The sequence below is a fragment of the Osmia bicornis genome, chromosome 14 (genome assembly GCF_907164935.1).
Source record: "Osmia bicornis bicornis chromosome 14, iOsmBic2.1, whole genome shotgun sequence".
Classification (NCBI taxonomy): Eukaryota; Metazoa; Arthropoda; class Insecta; order Hymenoptera; family Megachilidae; genus Osmia; species Osmia bicornis.
The window spans coordinates 6290475-6311522 of record NC_060229.1 but is presented as its reverse complement, the minus strand read 5'-3'; the positions used below and the strand labels follow the sequence as shown (position 1 = coordinate 6311522).

The following is a 21048-nucleotide window of genomic DNA, read 5'->3' as shown; positions in this document are numbered from 1 at the left end:
AAGTTATAGTTTTATCAGAGGGTCGGGGGTGGGTCAACGATTTCGCTAGGAAGCCGCGAGTCAGGGTTGGCCCGGCCAGCCAGGGCCTCCGTATTCGGACCATTAGTCCAATACGGCAATTCGTCAAATCGGGAGAAATGTAGTATCAATAACGTCCCGCAGCTGCTGCCATCGAAGCATGCATTTTCCTGACGCGCAAATTGCGCGCGCGCAACCTCTCTCTCCCGATCTCTGCCTACACAAGCGACAATTGTTTCCGATTTTCCCCGATTTTCCCTCCCCTCTTACCCTCCGCCAATCCGTCTGATTGTTTTTGTCCCGTCCCGATGTTTTTCCACTTGTTTTGCCACCGCGTAATCTGTGAATCGATCCTTCGATTGATGCCATTTTCTCGATTTTCATCCATCGTTTGCGACGTTCTTTCGGTACCATGGGTTCAAAATTTCCATCGGGTAGTAACGTTATTTCCGTTGAACAGTCGGTACACCGGGGTGGTAAACGATGGACATTGATGATTTTTCAAATTTCATTCGACAAGATCGCCCAGTCATCCATCGGAGGCACGCGTTCTCTCGATAAGAGCGATTCGATCGAAACTCGATTGGATGCGGTATTTTTCATCGTTAGCGGCCGGACTAAACACGTGTCTAGACCCGAGCACCACGTGTCGCCGTTAATTTCCTGCGGTCTCCATTCTCGAAAGTCGTGCTCAACGGAAGTTCCACGACCGATGTGTGATGTTTGCGGATAAATCCTCGTGGCCTGGCATCGTTGACCCTCTGCTCGCGCCTTCTCTTTTATCTCTCTTCAACTACCCCGCCGTCACCTTCCGTTGCTCTCCTTTCTATCTCTGTTCATCCCTGCCAGCCGTACGCTCCTCTCCCTTCCAGCGGTATCCTCGCTAAATAATAAATACGAGAGGGTTCTCCGGGAATACCCCGAGGGTGCCATTAGCGGGGTACAGGGCTCGGACCAGCGTCTCGCACCATTCGAAACCGTCCTCCGGCCTTACACAGCCATCGCCAACCCCCTCACGGCTTCTTCCACAGAGTCGAAACGCGAGTCTAATACACTTAGAGGAGAGAAAGAGAGAGAGTCCCGTGTCTATGGATGAAACGGCGAACGCTCCCTCCCGATCGCTTTATGGAGGCTGCTCCTTTTCTTTTCGTCTTCTTCGGCTCGCTTGACGAACGAGCTTCGAATAGACGAGCTTCCTAAAGTTTACGGAAAGACCGTGGGGCTAGATCATATTTTCAATGGCATTGATAGTGCCACGTTCGTTTGCATTTACCTCTTCGCTTCTATTCTTCCACTTCTTTCTTCTATTTTGTGTTTCTTTTTTTTTCTTCTTTCGTCGAGTCGATATCGGTTTTTGGTTTCTAATCGAACGGATTCAGCGAAGAAACTCCTGCGATATCGAGCGGAGAACTTTTAATCAGTGGACGACTCGTTTTCTTGATTTTTTTTTTTTTTTTTATCTTTTTGAAGGGACCAGCTTCGTCCAGAATTCGATGCAAAGAAACATTGAAACGGTACCGTCCGACTCGGGATATCTGTAGCAGGCTTCCTGTAGATTTAATAGGACGAGCTAGGCGTCTGGAAAACGTTGACCACTCGTTCTAGCCGGTCAAACGGTTAATCGAGGCCATTGCGAGCACAGCGGTTCTCAGCCCTTCCCCTTTTACCCTTCGATTCAACAACTTTCGAACTAGGTACTACTTTTGAAACTTCTGCTCGTTCCTCTAGGCGCAGATCGTTCCCTCCTCTTATCCGCTCGTCTTGATTAGAACGAACTCGACGAAACAGGAAGATTTCTTGTTTCCTAATTTTCTAACGCCTGTTTTCTGCTTCCAGGCGAATTTTCGAATGGACAACCTTGGTCGCTGGACGATGCAGCCGTGTGAACAGGATGGAAGGACGCAAAGCAACGCATCAGATCGGAGAACATGCAGCCAGGGCGGCTAGAGGGGTAAGTATCAATAATTGAGCACCATGGGGGTGGCTCCGGTTGGCCATTTAGCGGTCGAACGAAGGGGATGGACCGCGGATACCCATGGTACGGGGATATCGGTGGATGTATCGCACGGCGAGGCCTGCTATCGACATGTCGACGATGCCAGGCCAGGGCTGTATATTCCACGATATAGGAAACTATCCTAGCCGCGATCATGATACGCGAAAATACCATCTGTCATTCGGGGGTGCGTGCCAGATCCCGTCCCAACGTTCCAACCACCACCCACTTTTCTCTCTTTCCACCAGCATTTTCACTCGGTGCCTTTTGCTTTCTCCCCCCTTCGTTCGACCGTTCCTTACCTTTTTTATTTCTCTTGTTCTCAACGTTCGCTTTCTCTACCGAGTTAATACACCTAAGCAAGGACCTTACCCTTAATACAAATAATTTGTTGAAACGAGGAACAAGACGGTAAAGTTAGCGTTAATAAACGTTTTCGCAAGTAGCCCGACCATAAGGGACAGAAACAATTCCGTATCTGGAAACAATTGGCATAAACGGTGCGGTGGCATCGAAACTAGTTGCCACCGACAGTCGCGCGCTCTCGTGAATAATCGTGTCCCGTAGTCGAATTCATTTTCCAATTAAGAGCCACGATTTGCATTCGACTCGTTCCAACGAGGATCGATAGGCCGTCAGTGAATCGAGGTCGTCGACTGGGTATCAGCAGTCGAAAAACGTGGATAAGCGTGACTAACGATTGCTTCGATGTCGCGGTGCAATGTGTCGAACAATGTGTACTCGTCGCAGAACGAAGCACCAGAATTATATCCACAAAATCGTGTCTTCTTCTTTTATGATTGTGCATGCACCATTCTTCCGTCCTTCGTTTGTATGAAATCGTATCAGAGCAGCTCTGAAAGGTAGCTACCTCGATATTCATACATCACGGTTGCTCGCCTCGTTGAAAACACCTGAATCTGCATCGATGATGATTGCTTTGGGAAATTGATAGGCTGCTTCTTTTGAATAACGATCGATTTATTAGCCTGGGGGGAGTAAAGCCAGAATTTTAGTAGAGTTCTATTTTTAGAAAAATCTAAGTTGTGTCGTTTTTGATGAAAACGTTTTCGATCGATGAAATTTCTCTGGATGCGTTTACGCGTCTGGTGTCGTGGTTCCGCGCTCGCGTTTTAACCCCCATTAGTGACCCAACCCCTTGAACATCGAGGGCCAGGACTCGCGACAACTTAATGTTATGTAAAAATATCGAGGGTTTCCGGAGTCCTGGTCGCAGACGCGGACTCCCCGCGTCGTTTCTCCGTGTATATTAATGCCGGGTCGAAAGAAGAGCGAAAACGAGAGCGAGGAAAAGCGTGGCGGACAAAGAGAGGCTGATAGTCGAAGCTCGAGCAGATGCTCACCGTTGGAATATCTAAATAAATCCGCGTGTCGGCCACCCTTAAAATCCTTGAGTCGAATAAGTAATAACGTTCGTCGAGCGTGGTTAGATCCTTCCTTCCTTCCTTCCTTCCTTCCTTCCTTCCTTCCTTCCTTCCTTCCTTCCTTCCTCGAGTCCCACCCTTTTCCGTATTCCGCCTTACCCTTGCCTTGCCTGCATAAGCGAGCGCGTCCGATTTCGGGACTTTAATTGGCCCGGGGGAATTCTGCTACGTGGACTTACTTTACGAGAAAACTTTCCAGATATTTCGTGCAGAGACGAGAAAATGCATATTTTTTTTTATTGTTTTCTTTTCCTGTTTCCCTGTTTTTTTCTCTCTGCTTTTGCCGCGAGTTCGGGAGACCGGGATGAGATATGCTCCTTCTTCGTGGCGAGATTTAATCAGTTTTGCCGTCGGAGTTGCGGTCGATCTAGGCAGATTAAGGAATCGTTGGGAAGAATCGCGAAAGTTTCTTTTCTCGTTGCTTCGAAATGCTTTGAAACCGCATGACCGGTCGCTTAACGATTTTAAAGAAAAGCTTCTCGTTTACTTAACAGCTGAATCTATTCGCTGGTACAGCACGCTTAGTTGGTGAACAGCAATTAGCCGAAGGTAATCGCCGGGCTTTCGACAGTTTTCGTACATAGATTAGCAGGGGCGTTGTACTCGCGTGCAAACATACGAGAGGAGCGTCGAGTTGATCGCAACGACAGGACGATTTACGAGGTTTCACAGGCCTCGCCTGTCCGCCAGATAGAGCGAATGTGTCAATTACGATAAAGCTCATCGACGATCGATGTATCTGATGAAATTATTTAGACGGCCGCTGTCAAGCAACCACGGGAACCTAGCCGGGGTTCGTTGCGATATTACGCACAGCCTCGCACCATTCTCTCGCAAATACAATTACTCCACCTATGAATTACCACTGTTCTACTTGAATTATCGCTTTATTTATATACACGATCGGCCGTGGCGCACTGGATAATTAAATGGAATCGATGAAAGGGTGAAACGATCGGAAGATACAATTAGAACAATACCTAAACTCCAGCGAATTGATTGGAACTTCCGCTAGTATCGTTAATAAAATTTATTACAAATTTCATTTCGTACAATTAGTATAAAAGTAGGATTAATTATTATCTAGCTGCGTCGAAATTGATTCATTTTCCACGGTTTTATTATTTTTTTTTTAAATTTAAATCTTGCTTCATAATCATCTGTTATCTGAATAAACGTTTATCTTCTCTTCGAGCATCCTCAGTTTGTCCTCGTCTGATAAATTGTAATTACTATTTCGATTATTTTCATCATCTTTCCTTTTGGTTCTTGCATTCTCTGCTGAATTTTTCTTCTTATCGATTTCAGTCAATTTTTCGAAAAGCTCCTTCTCCACCAATCCCTTCCTCATGTCCTCCCCGAATGCGACCTCCTCCAATTGTTCCTCGTTCTGTTTCTTCCACGATTGTCGTTTATTGAGCAGAATTATCTCGTCCTCCAGTTGATCCTTTCCTGTTATTGGTTCTTCCTCCCGCAGCACTGGGTCAGCTACCAACATGCATTTATCATCTTGTCAATAGAACGAAATTAAATGGAAGAATTATTTAAATTTACTTACTCTGATGTTTTTGATCAAACGTACTACTTTTTGGTAACTGCAAATTGGTCGATGCTGTCGAGGTGTCTCTTTCAATCTTGGTGCTGGTTTCCATGTTCTCATTCGTTAACTTCTTTTCTACCACATCTCCAATTAACGTACTTGTATAAAAATTCAGCAGTAATGACACATGTTATTCCATCATTATACCTGGATTGCCAACTTGGCTCTTTTAGGCCAAATTCCAAAAATCTGCCATTGTTTAAATTCGGTTGGCTTTTGCAATTTTAATAAAATAAATATATTTAAATGATTTTGGCTTTTTTCAAACAGTTTTTGACTTAAATTCAAGATTTCGAGTTGGCAACCCAGCATTGTACAAAAATTAAGACACATACTTTCTACCACTTTCATCTTCGGGGTTCTCTTTAGCCTCATCGCCGCGTTTCTTCGATTCAGCGTTCTCAAAGTCCATTGAACTATAAATTAGCGGTTCCTCGTATTCCGAGTCGAAGGAATCCCGAAACTCTTTGTCAAGGTATTCGCGTTTTTGTCGCAACGCGATGGCATTGTGCAAGGTGTCCTTATGTGTTGGCTGATCAATAGCGTTGCCACCTTTGTGCCGTTCACGATGCTTCTTTTTACGTTTCCCGCGTTTTCTCTGCTTCTTACCAGCTTTCGAATGCTTGTCCAGACTGCGGATTGTTCTGTGCCCTTTATGGAAAAAGTCCAGCCCGTCTGGAGCACATCAAATATGTTCATGAGCTTTCAAATCTCTATGAATGCCGCGAATAACGAGACCGGGCTTCTTGTACTTTACCCTCGGGAAAGTATTCCTCATCCGCGAGGAATCCGGCTGAAGAGACCATACTTGCCCCCTTCGAACGACCATGATTACTAATATTAGTCATTCCTCCTTGATACTGAACGATCATTTTGCTTCCACTTTTGGATGATCCAATCGAAGACGCCGATCGCTTTTTCTCATTTACTTCGACGTATTCGAGTAACAAATCCAGCTGCTTCGACTGATAATTTGTCTCGTTAGTCAAAGAAAATTCGGCATTTAAGTTAGTATTAATAACTAGAGGTGTGCGAGAACTCGTAATTTACAAGCTGAGTTGAACTCGCTTCGATTGTTCGAGCCGAGCCGAGCGCTTGAATTTTCCGAATTACTCGGAATCGACGAACTGTTTGAAACAAAAGCGACTTAATCGAATATTCGAGTCTTCGATTTACTTGAAGATGAATTTTCAGCTCGAATATTCGGGTAGTTCGACTTTTTCGAGTAACTCGCTTTTGTTTCAAACAGTTCGTCGATTTCGAGTAATTCGGCAAATTCAAGCGCTCGACTTGGATCGACCGACCGATCATTATTCGACTCGAAATTCGAGTACTCCTAATTTACAAGCCGAGCTGAACTCCCTACGATTGTTCGAGCCGAGCCGAGCCGAGCGCTTGAATTTGCTGAATTATTCGAAATCGACGAACTGTTTGAAACAAAAGCGAGCTACTCGAAAATTCGAGCCTTCGATTTACTTGAAGATGAATTTTCAACTCGAATTTTCGAGTAATTCGGCAAATTCAAACGCTCGACTCGGTTCGACCGACCGATCATTGTTTGACTCGAAATTCGAATACTTGAATAAATCGAGTACTCGCACACCTGTATTAATAACTCACCAGGTAATCGTGAACCGACTGAACCTTCGTCTTCTCCTTCTCCGACAGTGTTCTGTACTCGTTGATCAACTTCTCGATTAATCGAAGCTTTTCGCGTAATTCACTGTATTCAGCTTCCTTTTCGTCACTTGGAGAACCGTCGAAGAGAAACTTGTCCTTTGGAAAATGAGTTGGAACGTCCACCGCGTGGACCAATGGCAAAGATGGTAGCTAAAATGGAATTTAATGTTCAGAAAGTTTGCCGGAATTCGTGTATCATATAGATTACTTGTGCTATGGAATTTCGTCTTGGATTCACGTCCAGCATCCAATCCAAGAATTCTGTTAAATCCGGGGATAAGGAGACGCAGGTTTTTCGCTGCACTTCGTCGAAAATTAATCGATTGAGGAGTAGCATAATTTTGTTTAACAATTCTGTCGTGTGATTGATCTGTCGAATTATAAAAATCATCTGATATATTAGTACCTTAAAACGTAATTTATTATTAAAAAATAAAAGAATCTTGATGAATGTACTTCGTCATTGGTGAGTGCTTGACGATACGTCTTGTCAGATGATACTGTGTCTCGAGTTTTGTACTTTTGATACAGACCTGGTCCTAAGGACACTTTTAGGTCCTCGTTCTTTTGAACCTAATCGTTTAAGAAAAACATAACGACATCGTCTCAGATAATCCAGTAAACAGCTTACAAGGAGAGGGTCCCAAGTGTAACGCAGACCTTTTGATAAGCTTTTGCACAATGATGGAGCTTGAAAAACTGAAGCTAATAATACCCAGTTTTGGGCGTAGACGGTTATTAATTTATGAGATATTATTAAAGTTATTACCCTGTTTATAATTTGAAATATAGAAAGTCTTTTGAATAAGGACCGTGGCGTAACCGGTAAGGGGTCGGCCTTCTGGTAGGTGGATGTTTTTTGTCGCGAGTTCAAACCCCGTTGGACAGATTTTTTTAACATGTTACAATATTTTTATAAAAACTCCCGGTTCATGTACAACTTATATTCAAAGCAACAATTAAATAAAATTGTTTAAAAATATAAAACATTGTTCAAAAATATTGATTATTCAATTATAATAACAAAAAAATATATTTATTAAAAAAAAAAAAAGGAAGAAGTGAAATATTGTAATAAGTTGAAAAAATCTGTCCAACGGGATTTGAACTCGCGACAAGAAACATTGTCGCGTTGGGTTGAAAAGACTTCCTATACTTCAGGTCATAAGCAGGGTAACAACTTATAAACTAATAACCGTCTGCATCCAAAACCGGGTATCATTAGCTTGAGTTCATCAAACTTTCAAAAAGTCAGCGTCATTTGGGGTCACTTGGGGTACCTGATCAAAAATGTGTTCCACGATCTTTCCAGCAAGCTCGCCATGAAGAGCCGAGTCCATCTGTGATTCATCTTCGACGTTATCGATCGATAACAGCGAGGAGATCTTTTTTCTCTGTCTATCACTATCCACGTTTATTGCCTAAAAAATGACCGTCGATCCTTTTCTCAAATTGTATTATATATTACCTATCATCCACGTATTTCATGGATCAATAACAATCATTTTTCTGTTACTTACATTTTCGTTGTACATTTTCTCTCGACGGGTCTTTCTTTGATTTACAGAAGGTTCCTGATGACTATTATGAACCTTATCATCGACTTTGCTCTTTTTGCCATTGCTATGATGATTTACAGTCTTCGACATTCGTTTCTTGTGTTTCCGACCATGTTCGTGGTCCTTTTTAGAAGCATTCGAATGTTTCTTCGGATGTCTTCGCTTTCTACGACCCGTACCAGAATACTTGGACTTTTTCGCGTGATCTTTCTTCTTCCTTTTCTTCAACTCGTCTGAATATTGTTTCTTTCTCTTCTTATGTTTCTTTTTCTTCTTCGAGCTTGCTCGCCTAGCCACTTTCCCATAATTTTCATCCTCCGCCGTGTCGTACCGTTCCATTCCCTCATCCGATTTGGAAATCAAAGACTGAACAGGATTGTTCATCCTCCCTCCCTTCTTCGGATATCCATAGTAATCTAATTTCTCTGAATCAGCTGGCGGTTCATTCGTATCATCATAAAACGTATCGTAAGGCTGCGAAGCTTGCCTTTTCATTCGATTGGTATTCTTATTAAATAATTCCAGCAAATCCAAAGGAGGATACTGAAGAGCAAGCTGAGAATCTTCCAATTTCGATGTTGTTTTCATCGTGCTATCCGGGATTTTCGAAATCTCAGTGGAAACATTCAGCAGAGCCCGCTCGGTAATTAAAGTCGACGTTCTCTTTTCTCCATCTTCGACTTTAGTAACCGAGTCAGCTCCGAAGTGGTCGATTTTGTCCTTCGACGATTCGGGATTCTCTCGATCGATCGTTTTCAAACTTCGGCTCAATCTCAGCCTCGTATCCTCGTCGAAATCGTCGATCCAGTCCAATGGCTCCACGAAGGATTCGTGCAGGTCTCCGGAGCTAATAACCGTCTGTTTCTCGCGATCTATATTTTGGACGCGTTCCCGGGGCAACCGTGATTCCAGATATTTACGATTTTCGTAAGGAGAACGCGAATCTGTGTCAATATATTGCCCGCGGCCCGTTAATGACCAGCTGCCGGCATCTTTTTCTCGGGCCGGCTCGTTACTCACTCCGCTCACCTGGCCGATTCAAGGTTTATAGAGCGAAAGAAGGTAAGTCGGGGTAATAATTTATTGGAAATGCTTAGGTTTATTCTTTAAGTGTTTTTCTTTCGTACTTTTTGCACCGTGCCGATAGAGCTGGGTTCTCGTAATTTCACCTCCGTGCTGTTACTTTGCTCCGAGCCGCCTTTAAACATATCGTCCGTGCTTTTAAGGGCGAAATAATTATTTTGAGAAACGTTGCTCGATGTTCGGCTCTCGGGACGATCGGATGACTCGGTCGAGCACGTTTTCATGCCAGCTACCGATCTCCCTGATCCATTGTAAACGAGCAAAAGAGGCAATAAGTTCGGGCTAGAAGCTGAAGTTGATCGTAGTCGAGGTGGTATGGATTTGAAATTTTGATTTGAATTGATTGGTAATTAACGCTTTGAGTGCCACGAGGATCTAATTACAGTGGCACTTAAAGTGTTAAGATTTTATTAAACGTTTCAGCCACACCTTCAGTCTCCGGAATCTCGATTTGACCTGCTAATGATTCGGACATCTTATTGGTTGGATCTAGTTTGTCATTGGCCCCGTAATACATTCTGTGATCGCCTTTAATCCTCGGTTTGTTTTGCAATTCGTCCTCGTTCCAGTCGTATATCTTCTTCAATTCTTCGTATAATGGTTCGAAATTGTTAGACGTTTTCTCATTTCTGTGAAATAAATTTGGTAATTTGGATATTAAATTCAGGGACTTTAACACTAAATCTACCAACACTTCGTGTTACCTATTCCTACCGTGGGCGGTCAAATATGGGCTTTAAGAAATATATATTTCTGAATGTAGAGTGAACAATTACATAGTGAATAATATATTTTTTTGTATTTAAAATGCGTAATATTAAACAAAATCGTGAAGTTAAATAGCTGTACAATAACGTCGTATGCAGGAAATTCTAAACGAAATTTAAAAAACGGTCATTTGACTGTACGTGGTAGGTATAGTGTTAAACCGGTGAATAATTACATAGTAAACAAAATATTTTCTTATATTTAAAATGCATAATATTAAGAAAAATCGTGAAGTTAAATAGCCGTACAATAACGTCGAATGCAGGAAATTCTGAACGAAATTTTAAAAACGGTCATTTCATCGCGGTATAATACCTATAAAGTTATACCAAAATCGATAGACTACGGAAATAGACAAATATTGAAACTGTTATAGTATCGAAATAAACGAGAACCGAAAATATTAGAGTACCAAAACCGAAATAAATATCGGAATTAAAAAATTTTTTTCTTCGATGACATTATAAATTAAACTTTAATCTGAACTGCTTTTAAAGTAAGCTTATGCAGATCGGCATGTTTGAAACATTGTATCATTAATATAATGGCAGCAACAATGATGGTCACAATATTAAACTCGTTTTTGCTCGCAATTTATAATCATTGTTTAAATTACTTCCAATTGTACAAGAAGAGAGTGAAAACAGGAAAATATTGATTATTATTTTTAATTCGGTATTATGTATGTATCTATCGGTTTTGTTATAACTTTGCCAACGTAATTAACATAACATCACGTATAAAATCCATTGGTTTTAAGCTTCTGTTTAAGAAAAATGTTGAAAGTTTTTTGAAAAAGGAAAACGGGAAAAATTTTTCGGTATTTCGATTTTTGTAATACCGGTATTATACTGACATTTTCAATTTTTGTATAAATCCCTGATTGAATTCCGAAAAAGGATGAACATACTTTCTATCTATTGACTGAATATCCTCCAAAATATCATCGATCATTTCGGGATCCAAGTCCTTTTCCGCGGTGAAGATATACGTCACTGGATCCTTCGAACCGCCCCTTAAGAATTTATCTTCCCTCTCCGCGATCGATTGACTTAACCTGTTGATACACCCTGATTAGTCTTAAAATTAACCCCTTCGATGCTGAGTATCATTAACCCTTTCACCTTCATCTAACCTTCCCGATTGTTCCTGGGGCCTCTTAAGAGAGGAACCTTCTTCTCCCGTCGACAAACTCTCGAAGCTTTTCTTCTCGCCGGTTTTCTCGGTTGCGTTTTTAGGTTCAGTTTCACTGTCGTGTACGATGAATTCCTGTTTCGGCGGTTTATTCTTTAGTTTCTTCAGCTTCAGTACCTCTTCCTCTTGTTCGTCTTTCTTCGCAGCCGGCGATAGGCAAGAGTGTTTGATCTGCCCTTTTTCTGTTGCAACCGAGAAAATGAAAAATGGATCACCAATTTTTTTACTTTTTTCATACATAGTTCTTAATACAAGTATGTGTAGTGTAACGTGTATAGTAAAATTTGTCGATGATGGGGGAAATTACCAAGTCCCGCATCGGATTCGATAGGGTTCTTGTCATAACTAGTTTTAAGTCGTTCTTGTTCACCAGTCTCGTGTTCCCGTTGCTCGTTATCGCTATCGTAATCGTAATACTCGATCACGCTTACTGGATTACGCCTTTTCCTCGTGGAATCCCGACTGTATTTCTTTCTCTTGTCCAGCTTCTCTTTAATCAGTACGTTCACTTTCGCTTTCCCTTTATCGCGCACGGCGGCTCGGGCTTTTCTTTTCAATGATGCACTACTTTTTTCTAAAAAGCATCAAGATTTATGGTTAGACTGCGAAAGTTTATGCAAATGGATGTTTTAGAAAAATAAATGAGATTTTGCAGAAATATGTTTCATAATTAGGAGATCTCAAAAATATAGTTTCTTATTTTGCATATTTTTTATATTTCTTGCATATACAAAATTTGTTCACGAATTAGCTTGAGTAATTGCTAGAACTTTTCTCATTGTAAGTCTACAATTTAGTTAAACAACTGTGGTTTCAATTATTCGTAAAACCTGGATATAAAATAATACACGTATGTATGTGTATACTACAATAGTTTAATAGTAATATAGTTAATAATTAAATTGTTCAATTTTCATAGTATATTTGCAAAAACATTTAAAAATTTTGATGTCCATGTTACATTGAATACCATATGTATAACATAATTATTTTTATAACAATTTGTGTAATGCACAAATAATGTTAAATGTATTGTTTAAACATAATTGTACAAATTTTCTAGTCCCTACGCAAATGCTTATACATCAATTGTACCCTGCACACATTAGTTATACAAATTAATTTGGTACCTTTAATATTACACCTTCTTAGTTACTATTTTAAATTCGACCTTTTCCCGCGCTTTTGTAAATTTGAAAAATGGCGCGAGAATATGATAAATTCAATAAATTGTAGTTACTATAATTTCTTAAAAATAAATCACTAATTAAAAAATGAAAAGGCACCGAATTAATTTGTACACCCAATACTTTGCATGTATACTTACTGCATAAACTTCCGCAATCTATTTACGATAAACTTATTTGTTTACTTACCAGCTTGCCGTTGATTTTCATCTTCTTCCTTGTCGCTGTAACTCGCGTCTGCCTCTTCGACATCGTCATTCGAGTATTCCATGTATTGGAGTATTCTTCTCTGGGTATACATGTCATTTAGCTTCCGGTCGTCCAACCCCTCGGGTACTATCACTATCTGAGTATACTTTCTCTTGTTCTTCTCTTCGGAATTTACTGATTTGTCTTCAAGATTGGAGGAACTTGTATCACTTGAAGTTGTTCTATCAATAGAATCTTCCTTTATTTTATTATCACTTAATTTTTCCTCTTTCTTTCCAAGCAGATCCTTCCCCACTGCATTTTGATCGTTCATATTTAACTGATTATTATTCTTATACCAGTTTTGAGTTCCTTCCTTCTCGCTGCTCTCTGTTGATCCTTTATTAATCTCCACAAAATTTATTCCTTTTTCATCAATGTTCCTTTGATTAATATCATTAATATCATTCGTTAAGTCATGCTTGTTTTCATAAAGTTCATTAGCTTTATCCTTCCCCAAATTAGGCGAAGCAAATGGAATTTGCTCTTCTCCTCCCACTCCTTCTCGATTATTATTACTCTTCATAGGTGAATCAACCTGTGCCTTCTCGATTTTCACGTTAAACACCGTGGCCACTGATTTTCCATGTTTGTCCTCATTTTCCACGAACACTTTCTTCTTCATATCGAATGTGTTCAGCATGTATGGCTGTTCACCTTTGAACCCTGAATTTTCATTGCCACCAGTGTTGCTAAATTTAATTAAATTTTTATTCTCCGATTTGACAAGGATATTAACGTTGTCAGAGTCCTTTGGAGACCTCTTCTCCTGCGGTAATTGCTGAAAAGGTTTTGCTCGATCGTTGTCTTCAGGTTGGAAAACTTTCAGTTGCTGCATTCTGGCTTCTTCAACTTTATCACTGTCATCTGTGCTCAGAGTTAAAGTCCTGCCGGTAGCAGGGTGCAATTCGTTCGACATAGATCCGAAAATATCCAAAGAATCTCCTTTTGCCTCATCCTTCATCAATTTGTTTTCCATCTGATTACCATGATCATAATTTCCAATTACATCCATGTTTCTGCTGTTCTGAAGGAGATTCGAGGTATCTTCGAAATTATTTATTGGTTTACTATTTTGCTGGAAAGCATCGTTCGGCTGCAAATCATTGGATTCCTTTTTGTTGGAATCATCCAGGTCATTGCAATCGGTTTGCTTTGGTATTTTCACCGGATCTTTCTCGTCTGTTTGTAAGCTGTTTTTATCACAAGACCCGTCCAAACAATGTTTCTCGTCCGACAGGATTCCTTTGCTGCGTCTTTTACGGTCATGAAGCTCTTTTAGAGCCACCTCTTCAAGGTACGACTCCCCAAACCCCGCGCGGTGGAAGAGTTTCGGGCTATCATCCTCGTTATTATCCTCGGTTCTTTTTCTTCTCCACGATTTTCGATCTGCTTTCTTGTCATTAACGTCATCAGCATCCTGTTCACGCTTTTTTACATCGGACGCTTCTGGTTCCGAAGTGTCCGACCCGCTGGAATCTGTAAAAAGGTAAAGAATGTGTGAAATTTGAAGGTGTAGGCGTTCAGTGGAGGGGGAGAGAGGGTTTCGTCTCCCCGGACGCCTTTAGTTCGGGCCGGGGACCGCTAGGTGGCGGCGAGATGATCGGTAATTAATGTTCTCGCTAGCGGTCGCCCGGCATGCAGTTCAAATATATAGAAGTCCCGAATTGCGGTATGACAGGTGTCTGGAGCACGGATCGACTGTTGTCAGCCCCACTGGACGAGTCTGACAGACGATCCCGAGACGAAATGCCTTTTTCTCCCCTCTCCTAACTTCAGAAGTGGAATAGGTCCCTGCGTGAGGCGCCCTTGTCCGCCTGACGTGTTTATGATTTATGATTTACGATTTAGATTGATTTGGTGGTGATTCCGCTACCCTCGGGTTTGTTTCTTTGTGATTTTCTGTGCGCGTGACCGAGGGCGGTCACATTTGTCAGGATTGGCCGAACTGTAGGCGTATTTAGTGGAGGGAGATAGGGTTTCGTCTCCGTGGACGCCTTTAGTTCGGGCCGGGACCGCTAGATGGCGGCAAGATGATCGGAAATCAATGTTCTCGCTAGCGGTCGCCCGGCATGCAGTTCAAATATATAAAGTTCCGAATTGCGGTGTGATAAGTGTCGGGGGTGTAGGGGTCGACTGTTGTCAACCCCACTGGACCAGCCTTTTTCTCCCCTCTCCTACAAAGGGTAATGAAAAATGTGCGAGTACCTGTATTCTTTTCGTGTTTCCTGTGTTGATTCTTGCCTCGGGTATTTCGTTCTTTCGCATCTTCTTTCTCCTTTACTTTCGCTTGGCGCCCCTTCTTGCCATCCTCGTTTAAACTTTTCTTTAATTCCAGTATCGTCTCTTTAAGCGACTCCAAAGATGGCGATTCCTCCTTCTTCGTCTCGTCCCGTTGGTTTCTCACGTTGAATCGCGAATCCGTTTTTAATGGACCTGTTTAATTTTCTTTTATAAATCGTGAAAATTACGCGAGGAATAAAATCGAGATTAATGATACGTACTAAGGGAATTTCCCTGATCGGATTCGTAGTCTCGTTTATCCTGCTCCGTTTTAAAATTCTTGTTTGAATTTAACCAATCGTTCAAGGAACAGATGTCCTTCGTATTGGACCAGTCTTTTGGCAATTGATCGCCTGTCATATCTTTTTCGTTCAGAGGTTTGCTTGATTTGTATTCAAGAGTCTCTTTTCCATTTATTCTGAAAAAAGCATCGCGATTACGATTTCTCGATGCCAAATCAATATCTCAATTAACTGCAGAAAATTTGTACCCATTTTGAGACGTATCCTCATAATCGGAATCCGGACTCTTTTCAAAAGGCATGTCACTGTCGAGATACACTCTCTGAGGAGATCCAGAAGGATCTTGATCGCGCGATTTCTTTCTGTTTGTCTTCCATAGAAAACTTCTTTTGTCGCGCACTTTCTTACCTCCGTGCGAAGAAGTTACATCGAAATTTGGCATTGCCGGATACTTGTTCGATCCAGTGAACGAGTCCCCATGTTTCCGGCGATCAGTGCTGTGTACAACTTGATCTATCCATTTCAAGTCATCCTGCGCTTTAAGAACGTCTTCCAGAAAGGTGTTCAACGGCGAGCCATTTTCATTGTTAACTCGTCCATGATCTTCTGTGTGTTTCACCTACAACACATTGCATTTGGTTAAAAATATGCGGTTCAATCGGTTTAGTTCAAATCGGACACAATCCGGACGTGTCTCCCAGGATGTAGATTTTATTACATTGGCATATTAAATTTTATAACGTGGAAAAACCCCAACATCTAATTGAAATTAAGCGTTTAGTTCCATTTTTTGCTCTTTAGCAGTGAACGCGTCATAAACGCTTTCTTTTATCTGGGACAAGTAAGGGACCGGCAAAATATTTAAAACGGCATATACTACCCGATTACCGATACCTGGCATGACTTAGGGATTTCCCTAAGGAGTGACCAAAAATAGGACACGGTGACCGCCAACATTTCTCATTAATTTTCATTTGGCAGCGGTCTTTCCCTAGCATTTTCTACTTCCTCACCAAAGACCCACCCTCAGACACAAAATAACTATATAAACACTAGACAATAGATTCAACCCCTTCGCCTATGATTTGTTCGGTAGTTGCGTCAGTCATAGCTAACTATTCATTGCTTCAATTTTAAAATAAATAAAGAAAAATGAAATATTATGCGTACATAGCATTCGACGATCTTTAACTGAGCAAATTATAATTAGAATTAAACTCAAACTTCAACCATGTTAAAAGTATCAGCCAGATTTAACGCATTTGAACTGTAAATTGCGTCACGAGTATGACAGGATGTTGTACGGCAAAGGGTTAAGGCAGAACACTCGAAATAAATTATTAACGACAAAAAGGCAGAGATAACGAAGTACACACGAACTTAACAAATTTACTTCAGATTTTCCCTTTTTTTAAATTGCTCGATTGAAACGAACTCGCGAGGTCGGTCACTTTTGACCTCCAGTTGCAGCGAACACTCGTTACGAGCGCGTAACCAGTGTACCGGGAGGATGGTACAAGGACCGTGGTGGTTTCCCGTAGATTCAGCCTCGTCCTGTCACTGACAATTCCTCCTCCCATAATAATACTCGTCCGCGGTACGCATCGCGTCCGTGTTCGTCCTTTTTCCAGCGCGTACGACACGGCCAAGACAATGGGATTCTACGCGGGACCGCGGATACGGGCACGGTGTTATTAAAAATTCACTCCCTCTAGCGGGTGAAGTGGCCTCTGGCAATCTGCATCTCATTCCCGGCGGGCCCTTGTGCCAGCCAGCCAGCCAGCCATCAGGTGGCTGCCAGCACGCGGAAAAAGGGGTGGAAAGCTCGAGCGTGGAAAACGGGCGCGAGGGTTGTTGCCTTCGCCTTCGCTTCCTCGCCCTTCCGCTCGCTACCGTCACGAGAGTTGGCCCTTTTCCTAGCGACCACCGTCGTCGCCTCGTCGCCGAACAAAAATAGTCTTACACCCAATTACACGCGGCATTTAACTAAATAAACACTCGCCATCTTCCTTTACACCCCCTCGCCAAGTCTCTCAGGTTCGCTGCGTTTTTTCCTTTTCACACTTCTCGCTTGTCCGGCTTTTTTCTCTTCTTTTCTCGCTGTTCGCGTTTCCACGGGGACCTTAATGAAGTCCGCTTTAATGTACTTTACCCCCTGTACCTGTTTATTTTTTCTTCCTTTTCTTTTCTTTTCTTTTCTTTCTTTCTTTTTTTCGGTGCGATTGTTCCTCCACGGTTGCGGGAATTTCGAGATTGCCCCGTTGCTACGATCTCTGCCGTCTTGTACGCGCAACTCGTCGTCGCCTCTAAATGAACCGCGATATTCCCCGATGATCACTTGTTGAATGTTATGTAAATCCTACGCTTCCATTTGCATCGCGCGAGGATCACGCGTTCCCGTTATATTGGCTTCGTCCGTGTTATGAATGCGTTTTATTGAAGTCGTTCAAACATTTACGCTCGAGGTAACTTTGTTGCGGTTAAACCTTCTACTGTGTGCTCGAGTGCGTCGTAATGCGTTTGCAATTGGACCGTGTGTCGTTACACCATTACGTTGTAATTTTATTTACGGAAATGTACCACAATTTCCGCTGCAGAGGAAAAGTGATCGAATCGAGGCAGAAATTTTGGAATCATTTTTGTGAATAGAAAGTAAATAACACAAAATTTCTCAGCGTACATAATGGGAGGGTTAATGCAGAAGGTTCGGCCTAGTTCGTTAGACTTTTTCCGGAAATTCGGGATCGTTGAAAGAGCCGTTAACGACATCTCGATCGTTTGCCGAGGTAGCGATTCCTTTCGCAGTCTCTCCATCAATCGCGTGCCACGAAGGGTGCTGGTATAGGAGCCAAAAGTACGGCGAGCATAATCAATCACGAGACGTTTTCGGCCGTAATACGCGGCCCAGAGGGGTGTAGACGGTTCGCATAGTTCCGAAACGGAAACGGTAATATCGCTGGCCCGGGGCGACCACTCCTTTGTCATTTTGTCATCCGGCGTAAGGACGAATCGTCGTGGAGGAGGACGAAAGACACGGGTGGAATAGGGGTGGGAAAACGAGCAGAGGTGCGCGAAGACAAAGCAGCGACGGGGACAGTGTGTTTTCCGCAAAAAGAAATTAATGCTTGAGATATTAAAACGCGTCCGAAAGGAAACGTCTGTCGGCTCGAATCCGCCACATCGACCTGGTCTTGATGCACGAAAGAGGCGGTGCACAAATTACTTTATGGCGGGGCCATAAAGGGCCCGCACGAAGGTCCATACAGAGCTCTCCAGAGCCGAAAAATAATTTAATATTCACATTTTTTCAATGACTAAGGCCTTCCAGGCTGCCAGGAGTTATTTTTTACTGACTAAAGTCATTCAGGCCTTTTTTATTAGTACTTGGGGAAAATCTTCCAAAGACACCCTCAGCCCCCCTGGGGAGGGGTCGGAGGTAGTGCGGGATTTTTACCCGCTAAAACCCCCACGGTGGCCAGCACTGGGGCTATATGGAGGATCCCGGGATCTCTTTTTCGCTGACTAACCTAACGTAACCTTTTTCTATCTAATCGAAACTGAAAGAAAGCTCCCACTGCTGATCGAACGGGTTAAAGGTTGTACTGTGTAATCTGCGCAGGAGGAGCTTAGCTGGCTCCTCAGCACGCACGCGCTACTTTCCAAACCAGGTATACAGTACAGGACCTTCGTGCGGGCCTTTTATGGCCCCGCCGTAAAGTTCGAAGCCCACCGCGAAGGACACCTTTCTTGCTCGAGGAATTTTCGTACGATTTGATACTGTGGGAGTTATAAACGGAATTATGGTGCCCCGGCGCTTGGGCGTCTTTCCCGTGATGGCCGCAAGGTGTCGCGCGTGTAACTCCATCCTTTCTCGCAAGTGCTCCATCACGGACCTTGTTGTCCACGTCAGCCCCGCTGACGAGTTCTAGTGGACGGTTCTTCGAGACGAAAAGCCATAATTTTTCCGTTGAATTAAAAGCCTACTTACCGTCGAGTCCCCGTTATCGTCGCTGTGCTTCAATTGCTTCGTATTTTTCGAAATTGCATGTTCGCCCTCGGCTTTCCTCTCGTACGTGTTCCCATATTCGCGTTTATCGGCATCGGTCGCGGCCAGAATCGGAAACACGATGACGAGGATGACGCAAATCAGTAAGGACGTTTGATGACGGCAATCCATTAAGTCAATCACGGTTCCGATCATCTTCATCGCTTCTATCTGAAAGCAAACGCTCGTTGGTTACATCAGGAATTCAATTTGCTTGACCGGTAGTAGGTTTGCTCGTCGAATAAAGTTCGCCGGCGCGAGAAAGTGCATAAACGGGGCTGTATTAAGAGCCGATCTCGGGGAGACATTAATTTCACGGGAGGGCATAATTTTCCTGTCACAATTTGCATTCGCTCGGCCCTTTCTTTAAGCATGTGCGACGGGGGAAATTAAAAACGTCCGATCGTAAAGTCTCGAAAAGAGGTAAAATATCACCGGTCCCGCACCCTGAATCGTAATCAACCACCGTTACCCCGTGGAAAAACCTTCCTCTCCGCCTTTTCCTTCCTTTTTCCCTTTCTTTCGATCGAATCGATGAAAAGCTGAGCCAGGAAAGAAAACCAACTGCATTCCGCTCGATACAGGCGGTGACGTTATCGAAAGCAGGGAAAAAATGTTTCCAATGGTTGAATTAATATTTAACGGGGTCACGAAAGGGGGTTAATTTTACGAGGGTAATTTTAGAGAGTCGGACGAAAATGTTCGAGTTGGCCGGTTACTAAATTAAGGCTCCATAGAGAAGCTGGGTAGGTGCAAGGAGGGAAAGGGGGGCGAGAGCCGCAAAACGTGAGACAAGACAAAGGAAAATAGGGCAAGTAATTTGAAACGAACGAGGCTATTTCACGGCGAGAAGGGGCGGCGGTATAGTTATTCGGACCAGAAGCTTTTCAATGAAAATAATTCTGGCCGATGATTTCTCCTCGTTTCGCGTCGCTGAATTTCACCGCCGGTTTGGATCCACCATTCTATCTATACGAGAGGAATCTGTCGCTTTTCGATGACCGAATCACGGAAATCCCTGTTCAATATTTCATTCCTTTTACGCGATACGATATAATCCCCGTGGCCAGGGCATTATCCAATAATGAAACCTTAATCATTGCTGATCGCTTGAAATTTCGTCGGCGCACCAAAGTATCACGGCGCGAACGATAATGATTAAGGGGTTAAGCCACTTTAGAGCAAGAAAAAATAGGTACATTTTGGGAATTTTTTTTTTAAATCATGGAATAAATCCAAATTCTGTAAGCCTTTATTTTATAACTGATAAACTTTAAAAATTAATTTTTGTATAGTGATTCAAGTGAAAATATGGGCTCTGCATTTTTTAACTTAGGATAAAAAACCAAATATTTTTGATTATACAGGGTGTCTCAGGTAAAGGAGGCCACCTAAATATTTCCTTTATTTTTAGTGGTACAAAAAATATCTATGGTATAATTTGGAGGAATACCGTAGAAGACACATTTTTTCAAGGAAAACTTATATTTTTCTTTATGCCATTTTGTGGCTGCTGAAAAAATACATTTGAATATGCTTAAGTTATGTTTTTAAGGATGATCTTGAGTCTTATTATAACATAAACGGTAAGTTCAAATGTGATTCTAATATTACCCTACAAGTTTATCATATTTTTGATACCTACTCAAGATCATCCTTAAGGTCATAACTTAAGCATAATTCAAATGCATTTTTCAGC

At 42.3% G+C, this 21048-nt stretch overlaps 2 protein-coding genes across 2 annotated transcripts; both read right to left on the bottom strand.

Annotated features, from left to right (window-relative positions):
- Positions 1–4615: 4615 nt before the first annotated feature.
- Positions 4616–5497, bottom strand: LOC123988473. The gene is made up of 3 exons (XM_046288716.1): positions 5395–5497; positions 5018–5143; positions 4616–4947 (listed from the first exon to the last, which is right to left on the bottom strand). Exons 1-3 carry the CDS (start codon positions 5432–5434, stop codon positions 4616–4618), a joined length of 498 nt encoding a protein of 165 aa, XP_046144672.1. The 5' UTR covers positions 5435–5497.
- Positions 5498–9772: 4275 nt separating this feature from the next.
- On the bottom strand, positions 9773–19511 carry LOC114879545 (uncharacterized protein DDB_G0287625-like). Its single transcript, XM_029194543.2, has 9 exons — positions 19293–19511; positions 15553–15923; positions 15284–15480; positions 14988–15215; positions 12720–14258; positions 11651–11917; positions 11285–11525; positions 11060–11206; positions 9773–10010 (listed from the first exon to the last, which is right to left on the bottom strand). The coding sequence occupies exons 1-9, from the start codon at positions 19509–19511 to the stop codon at positions 9773–9775; spliced, it is 3447 nt and encodes a 1148-aa protein (XP_029050376.2).
- Positions 19512–21048: the final 1537 nt, after the last annotated feature.